This window comes from Meleagris gallopavo, chromosome 12 (assembly GCF_000146605.3).
Source record: "Meleagris gallopavo isolate NT-WF06-2002-E0010 breed Aviagen turkey brand Nicholas breeding stock chromosome 12, Turkey_5.1, whole genome shotgun sequence".
Classification (NCBI taxonomy): Eukaryota; Metazoa; Chordata; class Aves; order Galliformes; family Phasianidae; genus Meleagris; species Meleagris gallopavo.
In genome coordinates, this window is record NC_015022.2 from 16,385,633 (window position 1) to 16,406,336 (window position 20,704).

At 39.7% G+C, this 20,704-nt stretch overlaps 1 protein-coding gene across 1 annotated transcript in view; it reads right to left on the reverse strand.

Annotated features, from left to right (window-relative positions):
- The window catches only part of ADAMTS17 (ADAM metallopeptidase with thrombospondin type 1 motif 17), a 167,213-nt gene that overhangs the window by 25,946 nt on the left and 120,563 nt on the right, over positions 1-20,704 (reverse strand). The window contains exons 17-19 of the mRNA XM_010717544.3: positions 18,021-18,178; positions 13,846-14,005; positions 11,735-11,870 (exon numbers count right to left, since the gene is read on the reverse strand). Of these exons, the coding sequence (XP_010715846.1) occupies positions 11,735-11,870; positions 13,846-14,005; positions 18,021-18,178 (454 nt within the window). The remainder of the gene's footprint in view (positions 1-11,734; positions 11,871-13,845; positions 14,006-18,020; positions 18,179-20,704) is intronic.

Here is a 20,704-nt window from a genome sequence, read left to right on the forward strand (position 1 = left end):
AAAAAAAAAAAAAAAAAGTAAGGATAAAATATTGTGCTTAACTTAAAAACAGAGAAAGAAGAAATTGGCAATTCTTGCTAGGTTTGTGGGTTCTCCAGTGTTGCTGTACTACTGTCAGACTGAGATCTGGCCTGAAGTGTGTAGAGCAGAAAGGAGCTGTGTACAGGTGAATATCTACTCTTGATTCCATGCTAGACAGAAACACCATTCATAGAATTAGGGACCTTAAAAATGGGGAATAATTGCCTGTGGCCATTGTTAGCAAATTTGAATACTATTTAACTGCTGCTCAACAAATACTTAAAAATACAAGATTGCTCCACTAGAAAGGAATCTGCACCACTGATTCAAGGCTGCCATAAGGATACACCATAACACAGACCGGATGGGAGTGGGGGATACTTACCTATAACCATTATTTTTCTGAGCTTTGGGATTCATTCACTTTGTAAGCACATTTCAGTTGCCATTTGCTTTCCCTTTGATCAAATGTGCTGGGAACAAATATATGAACATCGTTTTGGTTTGTTTGTTTGCTTTGTTTTCTCTTTAAAGGCTCACAATGCTGTGAGGTGTTTGGGTTCCTCCAGTGTAAGGGATGGCTGCTATGAGCAGACCCCTGCTGTGGCCATGCATCCTTCTAGCTCAGTGCAAGGCTGACTGAAAGGCTCCATAACAAGATGCTCTGGCAGCATCACTGTGGTTAAAAAGCTGGTCTACGTGGCAGTGGATAAAATGTCTGAGAAGAATCTGAATTAGGAGGTATACAGAGAGGGACAATTATTTCCTAAAGACAAGCAGCATCCATCTTCATACTTCCTGTAATCTGTCAATGAGAAACATGGTCTTTGTAATTACAGGCATTCCTGGATGAAGTGAATGATGGGAACAATAACTGTAGGCACTAGGCACCGGAAGGCTATCATCACCAGGTAATTGACCTTCTAGCCTGTTATTTAGGACTGTCATCTGGATTAGCATCCTAATACCATGAATCTTTTACTTGTCACCCAATCCTGGGTTGCCTGTTATGATAAGGACCAAAATAAGAACACTCGAATATAAAAGTCTGCTTAGAAATATTGTTTCATTTTACTGAAGTTTCCAGTAGTCAAGGTAGAGCAACACATGACACCTTACTAGTAACACTTCTTCTGAATTTGCACCATAACGCCTCAAAAATCTAACAACTCTTTCTCTTTCTGACATTTGTGAGTGGGGAAAAATCATTTCAAAACAATTTGCAGAAACATCTTCATTTGGTGCAATTGGCATGAATTCATTTGCCAGCTGCTGTGACTGGTGACCTACTGAGACAGCACTGACGACAGTGAAGGCAGAAACCAATTGGTTTGAGCAGAACAGGATCAGGAAGGCTGGCCACCTGTCTTTTGTGGAACAGAGCCCCATTCAAATGTTCCTTTGCAGAAAAGCAGTTGACACATCTGTGAATTTCTGTTAGCTAAAACAGCTCACAAACTACCAAACATTCTCTAGACAGTCATTTTGGTGCATCACTGTGGCTGAGTACTTGCTATTTACTTATGGAATGGGAAAATGCCAGCTGAATAATTGAATACTGAGACTGAGACTGACAAAAATAGACTTCAAGTGGAGAAAAATTAATAGCCAGGCTCCCTTGCTATCAGCTGGGCTGCGCCCTACTAGAGCCCACGTGTAAGCAGCTATTGAGCCAGGTGAAGGAACCGTTCAGTAAGGGCACAAAGGGGGAAAAAGTAACTTTGCTTTATGAGCTGAATGTGAGTCACAAGGCCAGGAAGGGTTTCTGTACAGGCTCCACTGAACTAATATTCACTTCAGCACCATGCTCTCACTGTGATCTACAGCTACTGGCAAAAGAAAAAGGGACTGAAAGCAAAGGAGAAAGATAAAAATACATTCTTGGCAGAAGCTGCCTGTGTGCTTTCATTTAGGATGGGCAGCACGCTGCATGCCAACTATTTCCAAGATGCCGTAAGAAGTCAGGTTATGACTTTCCCTTCAGGAAGAAAAATTCCTTTTTCTATTTTTCTTTTGTTACTTCTGTGGAGGGGAGAAGTCACCTCATTTCTACCCTGCTGAGTGATCTCTGTTTAGGGCTGCTGCAGCACACACACACGCATAGGTCAGTGAGACAGAAAGAACAAGTGTCATCATCAACATGAGAAGACTGCACAGAGCATCAGTCAGAACCTAGAGAATCAACAGAAAGTCATGGCTCAGGTCATTTCTGATCTTGTCTGTGGTAAAGATGTCATCACCCCCAGCGTTTTCATTACAGTGGTATCTATATGGCCAGCTTCAGCTACACATCCACCACATCCATCCCTGATCCTAGCCTGTGTTCACTGATGGGTACAAAGAAGATGGGGCACGCTATAAAGGATCTGTGAAATCTCACAGCCTACTTGTCCTACTGCTGAGACTATTATTTTATTGCCCGAAAGACACTAAAGATTTTTTAATCGCTTTGACAGGATTTCAACATCTTAGCACACTACCAAACTGAACAGACAAAAGATTTGTAGTTAAAATGGTTAAATATGAAAATTCCTGTCAGTTTCAGAATTAGTAAAGGAACATGCAGCATGGTATTTGTAAAATTACTATTTGCAAGTAATAAATAAGCTAGGAAGACAAATGAGATGCACAAATAGCAGCAATCATTGTTACTATTAAATTACACTGCAGACATTTTCCTCTCTATGCTGTTATTACATCTTTTGAACACTTCTAGATAAGAGACTTAATTTTCATTTTCAAAAAAAGTTTAGGTATTTTTCTTATGACAATGTCAAAAACAATTCCAGTGTTCAAGCACAGAACTCCAAAGTCAGCTCTGTGTTATTAACCAAGCTCATTAACAATCGTACACTCAGCCATTTGTATAATGTAGACCATTCGGCTTTATCCATGCTTTTTTTTTCCTCTCTGTTTTGCAATCTTACATCTATGGAAGATTCAAGGGTTAGATGATCCCTTCTGCTGGTTAGATTTATGAAGAAAGTGGTAAGCTCTTAAGTAGAGATTTTTTAACCCAGAGAGTGGCTGTCTTTCTAGCTAAAAAATGCACTGTAGGGTCTGTTTTTCTCTAGCCTCAGAAGTCTGGGATGGGCAGAACATGCAATCTGAGAGAGCTGTTTTAAATCTTTATCTTCTGAGTCTTCTTCAACCTCTGACCTCTCTGTATCTCTGTTAAGAAACTGGGAGTTCTTCTCATCTGCTTTTGCAACAACCATCTGGCAGGCTCCTGGAGCAAATGTGAAATATCTTTAAGAGGTTCAGTTCATCATTTGATCTTCATAGAGTCTGGATTAGTCATTAACATTGAATTATCTATTCTACCTACTTGCCTAAGACTCCCACATTTTCTCTAGGAAAAAAAAAAAAAAGAAGTTTACAGCACTATGTACATAAACCCAAAGGAGATGAAATGTCTGCAAATGACTAGTTGCAGCTAAAGATTTGGGAAAACATGCAGTGAAGAGGGTCCAGGCTGAAGGATGAGGTGGAGAAGTGCAATCAAAAGACATGTGGTCACTTATCAGAGATTTGTAACCTCAGAACAAAAAGTAGCTGTATGCTCTAGGATAAATATTGCAGCTCAGTAGGTTTCACCTGGTTATTTCTGACTTGAGCCCTGCGTAAGACTGGTGCCTGCAGGTTGGTTCTGGTCCACTAACAGAACACCCACCATATGTTTGCACATGTGCTCACTCCCCCACGGGGATTGTGTTACTTCTGTTCCCTAGCAAATGCTACACTGAAATTCATTTCCTTGCTTTGGTAGTAATAGCTTGGATTTGACCAAAGATACATTTGTAATAACATTGATAGTCCTATTTTTAGTAAACCTGGTTTTTGATTACTACTATTAGTTCAGAGCCTGCACTACCACTGAATTAAGTATCAGAGGACATTTGCTACTAAACAATATGGAGCTGATTTGAAAAATCACATTACAGATACTAATCTAAACACTCTTTTTTTTGGTTTAACGTAGGTTGTTGAGTTACTGTACAGGAGGGGACAACTCCATTTTTAATTAGAACTGGTTGTCTTTAGCTCCAGTCTTTGATGCAAAATCATGCTGAAGTTGCTGTTATTTTTCCAAGGCACCTGGATGAAATTGTGGCTCTACTGAAATCATGCACAACTCTGACTAACATCACCAGGGCCAGCATTTCACATGGAATAAGTGCAGAAAGCAGAACAGGAAAAGATTTCTGAGAATCAGTCACATGAAACTGATCATCAGATATTTTTTGCTTGTATCTATCAAATTAAGTTCATACTTGAATGCATAGAGGGATGAAATCACTGTTTACAAACAGACCCATGATTTCCATCAAATACATATGCTGTTATTGTATCTTCCTCTCTCCACACACTTCTGAAACTCTCCACTACATCTCTGCTATGCCGGGGTCAAAATAATCAGGTGAATCTTGATTTCTGGGAGCAGGTTGTGCCACACCCAGTCACAGTTGTTGCATTGGGTTTTTTTTTTTGGAAAAAAAATACAAGGAATCTAGTAGAATAATACAGCTGCTGATGTCGAAAGTAGGACTCCAAGACTAACATTCCTGTCTGATTGCCTTTATAAACAGTGCTCAGTAATTTTCCAGTACAGTAGTCATTCTGCTAGCAGACTTGCCAGCTTTCGCTCACACAGATTCCTTTTTTTTCTCTAGTGATTATCATTTTAACAGCTTTATTTTTTTTAATTTCCCATTATAAAATAGATCAGAAGACACTGTTTTGTAATTTATGCCCACTTTAGGAAGCTGTTTTTTAATTTTTTTAAAATCAAACTCTTTGATTCTCCCTCCTTTCTCCCTCAGATGGAGCAAATCACTCTGTTTCCAAAATGTCAGCGTGGCATTAATGTGACCAGTTGTCCTTGTTTGCAGCTGCCTCATTGCACTAAGGCACAAAATATCAGCATGTTAAGAGATCTTTTGCAGTGAGATCCCCCTGTCCTGATCCATGCTTGGTGTGCCGTTGGTGGGGCAGCTGGCACCCAGCTCCATTCCCTGCCATTCCATGAAGGCCGTGCAGGATATAAGCAGCATGAAGAGCATTACCACAAGCAGCAGTAGGGGTGAATTTCACCCATAATTAAATATTTTGCTAGATCATCCCACTAATCCCTTTTTGTGGGTAAAGATTACACTTGGCCTGAAGAGCTTTAAACCAAAGAGGCACAGATCATTTAACATTTTAAAACAATACAGTATTCAAACATAAGGTTGTTGAGTCAAACATTATAACTGTGATGTAAGCCAGCCAGGGTGTTTACATCAAAACTAAGAAACCTGTCTCATGATTCCATGTGAAAACTAATGCCAAATAAACTTCAGCTCCAGCCAGCCATCTTAAATTATTTGATGTAAATGCATTTACCAGTAGCCAACAAACCCTCCTAATTTTATCCTCTGCTTATTCCCAAGCCTTTTCTCTTACTTCGTTTCCAGAATTGCCTCAATGAGCTGAGTTACTGGATTTCCTTGGAAATATCTTTTTGTCTTTCAGTAGCTAATTAACTCCTGACTGCCTGTTGCTGTACTTAACGAGCTGCTTACAACACAGAATGCACATGATTTTGTCTCCTTCCAGTGGATGGTGATAACCAGACGTGCCCACGATAGGACATCAGTTACCCACAGCAGCTACTCACAAGGGTACCCAGTTAGTATCATCCTTCTGTTCTGCAGCATTTGGCTTCGTCTGCAAGCCCTGCTAGAGCCCAAAGAGCAGCCAGCAGGGCGCAGCATCGCCTGCTCGCTCAGCCTGCAGCCACCCGGCCTTGCACCGCGTCCAGCACAGTCCTGGCAAATTCATTAGACTGATTTGAGAAATCCCAACTCCAATTTTGGGAAGTGCTTCAAAATGAGCTCTTACGTGGTACCTCCTTGGATCAGAGGGTGCTAACATTACTATTTATGCCAGATTTCCAGCAGGCTAAAATGATTTGAAACCATCCCCATAGCTATTCTTTTTTTTTCTTTTTTTTTTCTTTTCCATGTAACCAAAATCAGAATACACAAAAAGGAATGTTTCTTAGCATAAGGCACAGATAAGGTTTTGAACTCTATGCCAGTGGATCTTAAGGATGATAAGGATTTGTCCTGGTTTCAAAACAGTCTGAAAACACTGATGAAATTGCATACCCGTTAAATACATAGCATCCACTCCAGCTCTGCCCCTTAACATATACTCCCAATACGTCCCTCCACTTCAGTATAATTTCCATACAGCCTTGTAAGTAACTTCTTAATTTTCTCAAGGAGTTTTCCACTAGAGAGCTCTCCTGAATTTTGTGGATTTTTTTTTGCAAGACTTTCACCTTGCAAAATAAGATCAATAGTTTTCTGCTCCTCATCTAGTGTGATAACTCAAATAATGTGATGCAAACAGATTGGAATTGAGGAGACTAGACTGAACACAGCAGGCAGATGGACTCATCTGACTACAGACCAGGTCATACTACTCCAAAAGAATTTTCCCTGTAACTGTCAGTGACCATCATCATCCCTGAGCTGAGGAAATGACTGAGGTCCACTGGCAGGCACTGTCAGCCCTCACACACTAAGGCAAAGCATGCTCTGAGTGGTCACTAGCCTTCTGGGCAAGCGTGCAAGGTGCTGAGCCAGCTGAGGCCTTGCCTGACTCCTGTAACTGGTTTCCTTTTATACGCAGCAGGAATCACTGTGGTGCATGAGCCTTTGGACAGCACAGTATTGGATTCCTGCCTGCAGATGGAAAAGTGAAAGGGGACTAGAAGAAAGAAAGAACGAAAGAAAGAAGCGATCCGTATAACCACAGGCCTGACCTCAGCTGCGTGCCAGCTTTGAGAACAGATTTGAAGGGAAACAATAATCAAGGATACGGTGGTAAATGGAAAATAGGAAAAATGCAACATAGACTTCCTCCAGGCAGACCAGGCTAAACTAAGTGGGTGTGTTTCTTTGATTAAAGTAACTGCTTTTCCAGACTGTGGAAACATGGTAGATTTAATTGATTTGGTTATCAATAAAGAACTCCTTCTGCTGCACTGGAAATGCTTAAGCAAGTTGGAGAAACTGGCCATGTGCTGAAAAACATGTATATCAATGTGCATGGTAGGTGAAAGCCACAGCGCAGTGCTGTAAAGGAAGCATCAGGTATGAAGGGAACTCAGATCAAATACCAGCGGACTTCCTGAAAGCACTGTCTTACTTTTGATGATTTTGGCACAGAACTGCTGAAAGACTGGTGAAAAACACTGCTGACAGTGCGAAGTCTAGAAGCATTCTCTATGGTGTGGAGAAATAGGGTATCACAGAAGATAAACTGAACAAACTTGAGTACTGCAATAAAACAGATAGGTTGAAAACAGCATACCTTGCAAGGTTGTATACTTAGGGACTAATAACAAGCATATGCTAAAGAAAGATTCGTATGTTGAAACGAATGATGGCAAAACATTCAGAATGACTCTAAACCATAAATGTGATGCAACCATGAAGAAAGCAAAGAATACATCAGCATTGTTACTGACAATGAAGATAGGCAAGTATGAATGCAACTTTGTAAGGGTTAGATGAAACTGAGCCTTGGATTTTCCATGCAGTTCTGGCCACCTATGTACTCACATGATGCACTTACACAATTTAAATTATGGCTTGAGTGCAGAACATGAGCAACGCGACAAAGATAAGTGAGAATCCATGGACAGTCTTTCATCCAAAATGAAGTTAGAGAAAAATAATGGATTTATTCTAGCAAAATGATAGAAGATAAACTGGATTGCTGTATCATATGGCATTACACATAAAGAGAAGAGCTAGTGAGCAAATAAACAGACCTGAACAAATAGAACAAGAACAAATAGCTGAAAAAGGACAATGAAGATTGGAAATAAAAGTTCTTGACCCACACAAACAGCAAGGTCACAGAAAAGTCTTCCAGCAAGGGAAGTAGGCTGCAGAGCAAAATTGTTTTATGGAAACTAGTGTATAACATGCCACTAGTAGTACCAGAAAACTAACCCTTGGACTCAAAGATGCTTTCAAGTCCTGAACAGTGAAAATAAGGGCTCAGGTCTCCTGTGGTTTTCTGTGGATGAAGGCAGGGATTTCTGGCTGTTCATGCTGCTGTTAAGCATCTGTTTAGGAACAGCACATATTCAGCAGGTCCCTAGAAGGACTCAACCTCTATTAAAATCTGTTACAGCAAAGACAAGGAAAATTAACAGTGTTTGATACAGACCACAGCAACTCTAACAGTTGGGGAATTTCACGTTTTTGGTTCTTTTTCTGCTTTAGAGGGGAGCATTTTCATATCCATAAACCCAACCATGCATGCTGAAGTGTGTGGCCACTGGCCGACCTATGTTTTCAGTAATAACAGCTGATGTGATCTGTGATTTCTGAATCTTGTGCCAACATGAGTGCTGGGTTTGCCTATATATTTGGGTTGGTGTTCAGTGTGCTGGAAGCAACCCATACGCACCGCATGCAAGAATCCAGATTCCATCTGGTTACAGCAGGGTTTTGTAAAAAAATATCTAAAGAGCTAGGCAAAGGATTAGAATAAAGAGGTGCTAATAGGGTGCAGTTGGGACAGGAAAGGAAGCTGTAAAGAATTTAATGGAAAAAGAGGGTCAAGGAACATAAAAAATAAAATAAGAAGAAAAAGAGGCATTTTTTTAAAAGGTGAAAGAGTAACAATAATAAAGAATGAAAGATTCTTTTTTTTGCCAGTTTCAACAAAACTCTTAAGAAAATTCTGTTCTCTGAAATTTGATTTCAAAACATGTCAGTATATCCAATCCTTTTTTTCAGTCTGTTTTGTTTTTTTTCAGATGCTGTGTTGCAGTTGCAGAGCTCTAATCTCCTTGGCCTCATGAAACTACTGTCCTCTACCCCACAATATTTGGCTCTCCCAAGAGGTGGCTGAAGTTCAAAGGGATGTATAATTTGCAAAGCACTTTGAGATCATGCTGGAAGAAATACACTGTTATTAATATCATATACTTTTTTTTCTCTCCAGATCATTTTATATATAACATAGGTTACTTTTTATTTTTATTACAATCTCAGCATCAATAGTTCTCTCTGTCTCCTCCATTTGTATGACATGACCTCACTCCATCCCGAGGAGTTTGCAGACCACATTATAAGTGAATTAAGAGAAGATGCAAAGAGTGTGGGATAATGAATTAAAGTCACACAGCATACCCAAAAATGAAACAGAGACCGAGGGTCCAATGACTGTGTCCTGGGTTCTGGCCATTACACCTTTCCTTTGAGACAAATTCTCTGTAAGATGATTCCCCTACACTTTGAGTAAAAATGTAAATGTATAGAAAAATGCACAAAACAGAGCAGACCTACTGCTGAAAGAAAAGCATTATTCTTTCTTCTACTCAGGTAAAGGGCTTAGGTCTGAGTGGAAATGGGAAAGGACCTTATTGTAACAAGATGCTACAGTAATTTTACTTCAAACCCTAAAACAAATTCAGGGTTTATTAAGAAAGAAAAAAAAAAAATCATTGACATGGTGAAAGAGAATGGTTTCTTTAAGATGTTCTTGGTCAGAGAATATGCTAAGCATGCATTTCTAATATCTGGGTGGGCAAACGCAAATGGAAATTTAAATTCTACAGAGGCACAGAGAATGTGCTTCTTGAAAATGTTTCCAGTCAAAAGCATGTTAAGTGTGAAAGTGTGGTCTACATAGAGGGAGCGAGGGAGTATGGTCTGTCAGATCATCGGCAAGGGGTTTGTGGCCATTTTGGGCACCAAGGGCATTTGGTATTGACTGTCACTGCTCAGACAACAGAATGTCACTGTGCTGGAGCTAATTATTCCTGCAGAGAGCTGGGCTAAATTATGGCTGTAAGTTGCCTGACAGCTCTGTACAGAAGAAGAGATAACTTGGAAAAATATTAAGGGCTACACAAAAGAACACAATTCAGATACAGTAACTGGTTTGGTCCCTTCTCAGGAGGTTGTGTGTTATTTTACCTCTCTGTGTCTCTGCCTTGAAGAGGCCGCAATATCACAGAGTAGGTATGCAACAAAGAGGAGACTTCACCAAGAGCTCAGGACCGTGGAGATCGCACTGAGAAACAGCACTGTGGGTCTTGAGGTTCTAAAGGACCTGATGGGCAAGACCTCTCTATGCAGTGCTCAGCTGATAGTGGCAAAAGCTTTTAACTTCTTCCCAAGTTTCTTTTTAAGCCTCTAACACCTGGAGCCCCTTCATATGACCTCATTGATTCACTCCAGTCTCTTCCCACTGTATTTTTAAAAAGTCTAAAAGAAACCCTGTGCGCCAAGACAGAAACACAAGCTGATGCTCCTTGTTTCAGTTTTTCAGAGAAAATGACATGATAGAAATCCCAGGAGCACTGAATTTAGGAAACTTCCTCACAGAAACGACAGTTGTTTCCCTCAAGCTACTGGGAGTTTGGCTCTCCTTATATACCTAGAAGCACACACAGTATCTCATTAAACCTTTCAGTACCACTGAAAGCATTTTGGCCACAATACTGAGCAGCTGTAATAGGTGCAGAAACAAAATGAAACCTGAAACAACCTAGTCTTATTGATGGATTACCTAACACTAGATTTTCCTGCTTCAGGGCACTTTAATCAGAATGCAGGTCCAATTAGAGGGAAATGTGTTGCTTCTCATTTCCTCTATTGTTCCTCCCAGCAGGATGAACTTTGTAGGTACATTCCCCTGGCTTCTCTGATTATACAAGATGCAACAGATAGCAAATTCCTTTTAACAGGCCTTTGTAGATATTCATGAACTTTATTCTAAGTTTATTTTGTGTTCTAACTGCTATCCAACACAGACAGTCCACCTTAGTTCACAACACTAAGCATTGCTTCAGAGCAAGAGTGAATTTTTTTGCTAGCAAATAAATACAACAAATTAATTTACTGTTCTGTGTTTTGTCATTCTGGACAGAAACTTCTCCTTTTGTACAATGCAGGAAAAAATAACTTGTCTAAAAGTGCTTGTCAAATAAAAAAAAAGTCATTTTTATTATTTTTAGAACTTTCAGTTATTATTTAATTACTACTACTGACACAGAAAACCATCCTTTGCAAGGAAAGCATATAAAATACATTTTATTTTAATTTCTTGACTTTAGCAAAATTCAGATTTGCCTTCCAAACTATGCAGGTGTTGGTAGACACTGTACAAATTTAACACCAAGAAGAGATGCTTCTTGCCTGGAGACTCCCAGTCTGAACTACTCTGCTAATACAGATCAGACATGCAAGAGAGCAGGCAAGCTATAGTAGCTTAAAGGTTGTGAGTTGTTCAGAAGTTTTTTTTGTAGCACTGTAGCACTGTTAATCAGACTCTGTGCTGGTTTAAAACAAAACAAAAATTAAATATGATGTTACTGCTATCTTGTCTGGCTTTATACTGCAAGCTGCACTATCTCCCAGGAGACATCCAAAAGGAAAAGAAAGTCATCCTCAAACAATGCACGCAGGCAGTTGCATGGAATCTGGACTTACTGGCCACACATTAAATGGACTCTGAGGTAATAAAAATCTGATCTGCTCAACAAAAGGAAATGAACATTACAGCTGGTTGCTGTAGCTAAGAATGTGTCCCAATGCTTTTAGACACTTTCACCATGTTCACCAGATGGAGACTTTGGAAATGGGTGATTTGTGAAGAAAAAGGATATTGGTTTTTATTATTTTTAACTCCTTACCGTGACTGGCAGGGGTGTGTGTTACATTTCCTGACCTGGGGCTCGGGGCGATTCACTCGTTGGCAGTCACTGTCATTCACCACTGTCATGGTCTTGTTAATAATTCGAGTACAGGACACAATTGTTTTCCGTTCACCTACAAATAAAATAAAATACTACTCTGAAAAACACGGGAGACATTGGCTAAGAAGAAAACCATGCCAACTCATTAACTAGATTTCCCTGCTATCTTTACAATATGCAATCTATACAGACATACAAACCCTGTAAGCACTCTCATCTTCCAGTTCTGTCTAACCTTTGTACAGTACTTTTTTCCCTAAGAAAACATACAAGTCTCTTATAAAATTGATTAGAAACTAGACTTGATTTTTCTAGTGTTAAATGGGAAAACAATACTGAGAACAACTTGCTTTCATTTCTGGTTCATCACATATTAGTGTCCTGTAATTACCTAGGGCAGATGCTCCAGCTATGAAAACTGAAGTCACACAATTATCTGCCCCTGATAATGGCAGGACAGTTGTATCCTGCTGCTTCCTACACATAAAAAGTAGGGTTAAAAAGGAGTAAACAGACTTCAAGAGTGATAACCTGGGCTTGTTTGTATTTCACAAAGAGGTAAAATTAACTCACAAAAATAAATTATTTCCAATTTTCCTGACTTCCAGATATGATGCCTGAATCTTGCTACTAGGAGACACCTTAGGAGTAATCAGCTTTTCTCACATAAACTATTTCTCTTGCATCAGCACTTTCACCAGGATAGTATGACACTGGATCAGCTTTCCACTGTGTGACAGCAAGAAAGCTCTGTCATGGGGCGGCATGACAGCAACCAGATGTGATGAAGAAAATGTCATCCTTGCACTATGTGACTCTGCCTTACTGCATTTTGGTTTCTCAGCTTCTCTCTTTGCGACTCTGAGTTCACAACAAATTGAGTTTATTCATCATTTACAGCAGATAATTAAAAGCAACTCAAATTCTGTTAACACAAAATTTGTACAGTCTATATAGAAGTTATCGATGGCTGAACTGACTGATGAAGTTTAGGCTCAAACTGCAGAAAGACTGAAGGGAAGAGGCCCTTCTCAGCTAGGGTAAGCACTAGAAGCATCTAACAACCAAAGGATATGAGATCAATCACCATCCAAGCAGCTACTACTAGTGGGAGCCACACTGTCAGTTAGTGATTTGATCCATGCATGCAGAACGTTTGTAACAGAAATGAAAAAGGCCTCAAACAATCTTCTGCTCATCCATGTGAGTGCTTAATGGTTCTAAGAAATTGTTTTAAAATGTGAGCAAAAGTGTCCGTTTTAAAATAAGTTTTATCTACAAAAAGAGATTCATGATTTCAGGGCAGTGAACTTGCAAATGTGAAGATGAGCACTCTCTTCCTGTGTGAAGAATAAATAAATAAATAGAATAAATAACTCAGTCTACATGTAAAGAAAAACTGGCCAGAGTGCATGGAAAAAAATCCATTTTCCTCTGGGAAAAAACTACTTCTTCCAGTACTGAAAATTCAATGGACAGTGACTAACAAACCAGTCTCTGACCTCACAGGCATCAAGCTCCCCCAGGGTTTTAGCAAAACTCTTTCAGGGATCATCTGAAAAGTGTGATTTGCTATGTACAACAAAAGTCCACTGCACATTAGGATGATCTAACGCAATCTCCAGGTGTTGTCACAGTAGCACTGTCCCTGTCTCATCCTTGGGGAAGGAAGTGTCTTTAAGTGAACATGCCTGAACACCTGTGAAAACTCTACTCCAAGAATGTGACAGAGATTTGAGATATGAGGCTGCACACAGAGCCTTAAGCCATCCATGGAGCACTAACCCAGGTGCAGTTCCAGCCTAGAGCAGCAAGCCGACAAAGCAGTGTCCCTGCCAAAATGCTGGGTGAAAATTAACTGTGGGGATGGGGATGAGAGCTGGGAGAGCTGGTGAAAATGAGCTCTCATTTGAACTCATTATGGTAATATACATTACCATGGCCAGTTTCCTTCATGCTTTGGCAACACTGCCTTCTGCAGGCACCTCCCTAATGGCTGATGTCTGCAAACACTGCATAAGTACCACCAAGCTTCCTTATGGCCTTACCTCCTCCACACTGCACACTACACCCTTCCCATCCACTGTGCGTCCAGATGTACAATGAATCCTGTTGCTTTTCTGGCTCACTTCTGTTTTCAGTAGTATAGTTTACAGGAATTGTGTATTCATAATGAATTCCGTAATTCTGGTCATGAAATAACAGCACCTGGTTCAGCAGGAAAAGAAAGACTGTTACAACACTGTGAGCTGGGAAAGTCACCAGAATGCGGGGACAATGATGCTAGAAATGCTGTCTCAGGTCAATACTTCTGTAATGTAAATAATTCATGAAAGGCAACCAAATCATTATCTATATGAACCTGAAATTTCAGTAGTGTTGGCAATATGGGGCATCTTCGAGATGCACAAACTGTTCGTGATTTATATTTAGATGTCCAAACCTGGAATTTGGTTCAAAATTATTACTTTAATATAAGACTCAAATGTGATCAGCAAGCCACCACCTGGAGAGAAATAGTAAGGCAACAGGAAGCACTAAAGCAGCAGTTTTCATATAACTGTTTATATTTCATATAAACTACTACATATAAACTAGTCACATGAACTATTATATATACTCATTTAAACTATAACTATTTATATTTCATATAAATACAGCTATTTTAATGAGTGTCTAGATTTAAAAAGTCACTCATCAGACCTGTCCTACCTTTGTTGTCCAGCAACCAGGTTGTCTCCAAGTCTCATGAACAGACTCAGGCTTTTGGTTGGGAAATTTAGTAAAGAATGGGAAAGTTCTAGATGAACGTGGTACAGTTTACAGATTATTGCAGCCTGCTCTATCCTATCCTGCCTGAAAAGTGGGGACTGAACAAAATAATCTCCAGTTATCTCTTCCAACGTCAACCATTCTGTGGCTCCAATTCTACAGCTGCAGTATTTATTGTTGCATTTGAATGGGGCTGCAGCAGTTCACAGTTTGAAAGCAGAAGAGTTTATTAACACTTCTGAAAGCACAACTGGATCCTTCTCAAAGCAAAAACAACGAACACTAAAAAAATCACGTGCCTCCTGGGCAATGTGGCACTTAAATTGAAGGAGACTATTCCTGCTGACAAGCTGTAGGAGCAGGATTTTATTGTCTCAGAAGCCTGAGGACAGCAAGAAAGAACCATATCATACAGCTGCTGGCAGCATATATATGTTTTCGTACCCCTGCACATTGCTGGAAGGAGATGAAACCTGCTTTCAGCAGCAAGCTGATTACTTCCCATGGAATCACTTATGATGTATGTCTCTAGTATTATTACTCTGAAAGTCACTATTAAAAACTGCAGAGGAACAGAGAAAAATGCTTAACTTTTCTCCACAGGCAAATGACAGGTCTGGTCCCGTCCCGATTTACCTACTGAGCTTCATTTGGCTCCCATTTCCACTGGCTTAAGTCAGAAGTCACTTGAAGACACCCAAAAAGCAGTATGAGGCCCACAAAATCTGAATTATCATACTGATACAAATATGATAGAAGTACTACTGGGATGCTGATGCAGTGGCTTCAGTTTAGCCTATAACAATATCTCAAAATCTTGCTGGCTCTTGGCACCTGCTAAATTGGAGCTGAATCTCACTGAAGAAGATATTTTAAGTACTGCTGTCATAAGTGAACAGAGCAGGTGGCCAACTAAAAAAAAAGCAAATTTACAAATGCTATTTCATCCCAACAATCTTTGCTTCCCATTAAGAATGGCAGAAATCCCTCTTACTTTACTAATAATTTCATGGAAGCTGTCAGAAGTTCTATTTAACAACAGGGACAACCCCCAACACCACACAGGGTGAAATAAGGGGTCCTGTTTGCAGGCACTGATGTCCTGGAGGTCTGTGCAAGTGAATGCTGTGGGACAACCCAAACTCAGCACTTGTGAGCTTCTCTGAGCAATGCAAAACTCCACTACAAAAATTACCCTCAGGAAGATGTGGGGAACAAATATATGGTTTTGCCTCAGCTATGGAGGGATCCTTACTACCAGAACTGAATGCCAAGGTAGAAGCCAGGTGAATGCATTTTTATTTTCTCCACAAACCAAACTATCAGGCAGTCCAGCAGCAGAGAACTCAAGTTCTGCTCTGGCTATCTTTAAGTGCATGAGATACAAACAGCTTGTTTTACAGAATTGATCAGTCGGCCTTTTCTAAAGCATCTTTATGCTTTGGGAGTGTCTGGTTGTCCTCTATTGCCAAAAAGAGATCTAGCACAAGCCTAGCTACACAAACATTAATTTCTCCAAGAAATATACTTACAGCAATGCACTTGGAGAAATGCCTTAAGTATTAAAAGCCAGCCCCTAAAAAGAAATCCTTATTATCTCAATATGGGAGCAAGACTAGTGAATCTAAAAGCCCATATGAAATCAATTTAATGCAATTTTGTAGCCACATATAATTGGTGTGTGTGTATGTGTGTATAATTGGTTTCAAATGCAGGTCACAATGGATTGACTGAAGCTTCTGGCTCTTTGTCAGGCCAGTGTATTCCACCACTGTTTGAACAACAGTTTTCTATTTAGAGGTAAGTGGTAACCATCCTGCCACTCTTGTGTTGAAAGAATGAAACCCACTACCCTATATTAAGGAAAAGATTAATATCTGATCTGAAGCAAAGACTTCACACGTGCTTTGTTTATGGCTGGCAGTGATTTTAAGCCATGTATTTTTTTAATGGTCTGGTAACTTTTACTTTCCTCCTTTTTAATCATTTCAGGAGGAAAGATGAAGAAGGAAAGTTTCCTCTGCTCATATCTACTGAAAATGCAAGTCTGCACCTGAAAATGACACTCACAGAGAACCTCCTGATCATTAATTTTCTATGTTGTTTACTTACTCCTTAGTAAAGGGAGGACAGTATTTCTTTAAAAATAGACTTCTACCAATGCTGAAGTTTGAAAAAATCCAGTACAAGGTTTTACTGCAATATGCATCAACCAAGCAGTGCTCTGGAAACTTCCTAGAGCTGGCAAAGAAATGCTGCACAGCATCTTCACAAACAGTACGTTTTTCTTACAGGAGGTTAGGAAGATCTTGCAAGTATAAGATATTTTTTTAAACTGAGCTGTGAGATGTTTTATGATGAATGCTAGTAATTAAAACAAAATCCAGTGAAGATAGGAAGAGATTCCTGATATTTAGCAGCATTTGAAGTCAGCATGCACTGAACAAATGACAGAAAGAAACAATACACAGAAAAATATAATTGGATAATAAAGTCACTGGAAACAATGCAAACATTGAAATACACTGTTTGTATGCAAACCTCTCTCTTGAAACTCTAAGCCTTATGCAAACTTTCAGCTAGCATATGTGAGAAAGGCATTATTGCAGCTATGTTATAGATAGAAACATTAAGGGGCTGGCCCACAAACCACATCATCACCCACTAGTAACAGGACTGGGACTACACTCCTGTTCTTCTCACCCCTGCGGACTTCTGACTCATATTCTCATACAGCAGCTATAAGAGTGTTTATAAAAGGTGAGGTTAACAGAAGGACATCAGCAAAACTTTCAAAAACAGCTTAAAACACATAATAAAAAAAATAAGAAAAGAAGGAACATTTCTGTGTGCAACGTCACTACAAACTCAAATCTATCACCTCTATATGTAAAACGTACATCTTTTCTGTTAGAGGAACATGTTTAAAAATACAGAATATTACAGAATCATAGAAGGGTTTGGGTCAGAAGGGACTTTTATGATCATTGAGTTCCAATCCCCTGCTATAGGCAGGGACACATCCTTCTAGACCAGGTTGCTCAAAGTCCCCTCAGCCTGGCCTTGAATGAATATGCTTTGGCATCAGCTAAGAAAGAAACTTGGTAAATATCTGTGTCTGGGTGCGTCCATGAAGTAAGGAAGACTCTTGTAAACCTATGTTCTGTAAAGAGGATCTGTCACATCGTCTGACACGTTACACGAATGCTCTGTACCAGAGATGAGTGTACTGGGACACTGTATGTTCTTCCAAAATAGAGTTCCAGATATTTTTTAGTAGTGAACTGGGTTTCTCTAGACCTTCCAATACTGCAAAAGAATTCAAGGAGAAGCACAACAGCATATCTCTAAGAAACTCTAACGAGGAAACAATCAAAATTTAACTTTCAGCTAGGATATAAACCCTTAGGTTGCATCACTTAAGAAACACAAACAAAGGATATAAAGTTACCATCAAGTGCAGTGGTATTTTAGTTGGTCCTTTGGCAGAGATTTTCTCCCACAGACCCCTTCGCACGTATCGGACAGTAGTGCCTGCGATCTGAAACTCACCAGGAAGCTCAATTTTCCAGTCGCTGTTAATGGATCTCTTACTGGAATCTTTTAAAGCTGGAAAGAATCAGATATCAGGGAATGAAATGAAAGCAAATTGATAATTACAATACAGCCCATCGACTGACTACACTGACCGAGGACTGTGCTTCTTTCTCAGCCCATCTAAGTGCAAGATGCAGTAATTTCGTAAAGACACACTAGTTTAAAAAAAAAAAAATAATAAAGTATATTTTTAGCCAACTCATGGTATGGTTACTAATTTGAGTATATTCTGTATGTCAGTTGAAGAAGACATTTCTAAATACATTAATATTGCCATTAGGTAACAATAATGTCATATAAACTGGTATTGCTAAGGTTTTACTAACTAAAATCTTTAGTTTCTCCTTTCCAAAGAAACAAAGTTATCCATCTTCAAAACTGAGGGGGGAAAGAGTGTGCAGCAGCAGTTTACAAAGGAGAATTAAATAAGGATAATTACCCCATCCTTAGGAAAAAAACACTAATTTGGAACTAAATCGCACAACTCTTCCACTATTTGATCTGTTTCAGGAGTTTGCCTGAAAAACACACACATTCATGGCATGTTGTTGAACTTGGTTGCATACGCAGTCCTTGGCAAAGGAAAGTTTGCACAAGTGAGATGCTTTTCTTTAATTTTCAGTGAAGTTTCAATTTGGTTTTAAAAGCATGACTAAAGCACTAGCCCTGTGTTAACAAGCAAGAACTGCCAAGCAGGAGTGGCTAGGAAAGTGCAAAACTTACTGAGCCATTTTCCTTACCCAAGCTAAGCAGAATACAGATTGGGAACAGACAGCATAATTAAAGAAAATTACTTAGAGCTGTAAGTCTTACTGGAATAATCTCATCATTAGTCAAAAGGTTACACATTAAGCACACACGCATATATATAAAATGAACATGACTGGTGTACCTTCTATATTGAAAAATAACACTTAAGTCACTTTACACATTATTCTCAAATCTCACAATTCATCTTAGAAAAATGGACAGTACCATAAATTTGGACATATAGACAAATTGCTAGGCATGTTAGAAGAAGTGCCCTTGTGCATCAGTAAGGACAAGGAAGGAAGCCCTGTAAGATGATTATCAAAAAGGAAAGGTACTTGCAGCATTGAGTCCTTCCTTACAGAACAATCTACTGCATCAGCAACACTGATACTCTCTGAACACTCAAAGGAACTCCAGCCATATGAACATAATCTTACTGTGAGTCGTCAATGCAAGTTCATTTAGGGATTTCCCTGTTATCTATGTTACAATGGAAGCAAAGTTATTCAGATGTCTGTGTGATGCACTGAGGGAAGAGAAAATTGGCAGACCATCTGCAACAGAGAGAAAGTCCCAATGCCCTTTGTGGAAATCAGCACACTATGATTGAATTTGCTGTGACACCAGATAGATTAGTCTGTGTGTTTTTCAGTTACTGGGCTTCCTTAGTTCAAGGTTAACTGTGTCCTTTGGCTAAGCCTTTAAAATGGTGTTTTCTTAACCTCCAACATTTCAAGCCTATTTTATTCTCTTCCAGTAAAAAATACAACTTTGGCTTTCATTTTACTGAGTATATTGTCAGGAGGTAAGAGGAGCTGATTTAAAGCCTTTTTAAATGGCAATAGGAAAATCTCCCATTGTCATCCCTTTGGATCAAGTTCCCAAAGCCAGCAAATCCTTCCAGCTGCACATAGGCCACATATAATTCACTATTATGCTTAGAAGACCAGGAACTGGACTTCCTGTCCAATGTACAACACACCTGAGTTATCAGTTTGATCTAATCTACTGTGGGGAGTGTCAGTAGTGATACTGGATCATTCTACAGAGACATTCCTTTTATTCTGGTTGGCCTTTTCTAACATCTTTTATGTAGATTCTACAATGAAAACTCCCTTAAGACATGAAGGACCTTCCTTGAATGATGTTTAAGACGATAGAAGTCTCTGTCAGTTTCCCCTGTAGGGGACTTCCTGAAGATTGCTCTCCTTGGCTCAAAAGCACGAGTGCCTGGCACCACAGAACCCGGAGAGGCCACCAAAAGTATGAGCAGACACCTCAAGTGACTTCAGAATGGGGGACTGTCTCAGCTTCTTCATGCTGTTCCAAGTATGGCACACATATATGCTTTCCAGGCACCTGAGAACTGTCATCTGTCCTATTAAAATGATCCCTGTCATTTTTGACTTGTAGCCAAGTCAGCTTGATTTCTCCCAGACAACTCCAAGCAAGGGTCAATACTTTCCATGGTCCCTTCCCAACAAGCAGCACACACACAGAGCCCTGCTCTGCAGGCTAAGAAATGAGTTTGATGATGTCCTGCTATGCTATGGCAATACAACTCTCTCTGCAGCTTACTTCTATCCTGCTTTGCTCTCCAATCTACAAAGTGCCTTCTGCAAACTTCAGACAGAATTCCAAAGAAGGATTGTTTTCCTCTGCCAAAGCCTACTGGCTTCCAGGCTGATCAAAGCAGCCATCACACTGGGCTTGAGGAGCTGTGAACATGACAAATCAAAGCTGTGGATGAGATATAACTATCTCCACTGCAGTATGGCTGACTAG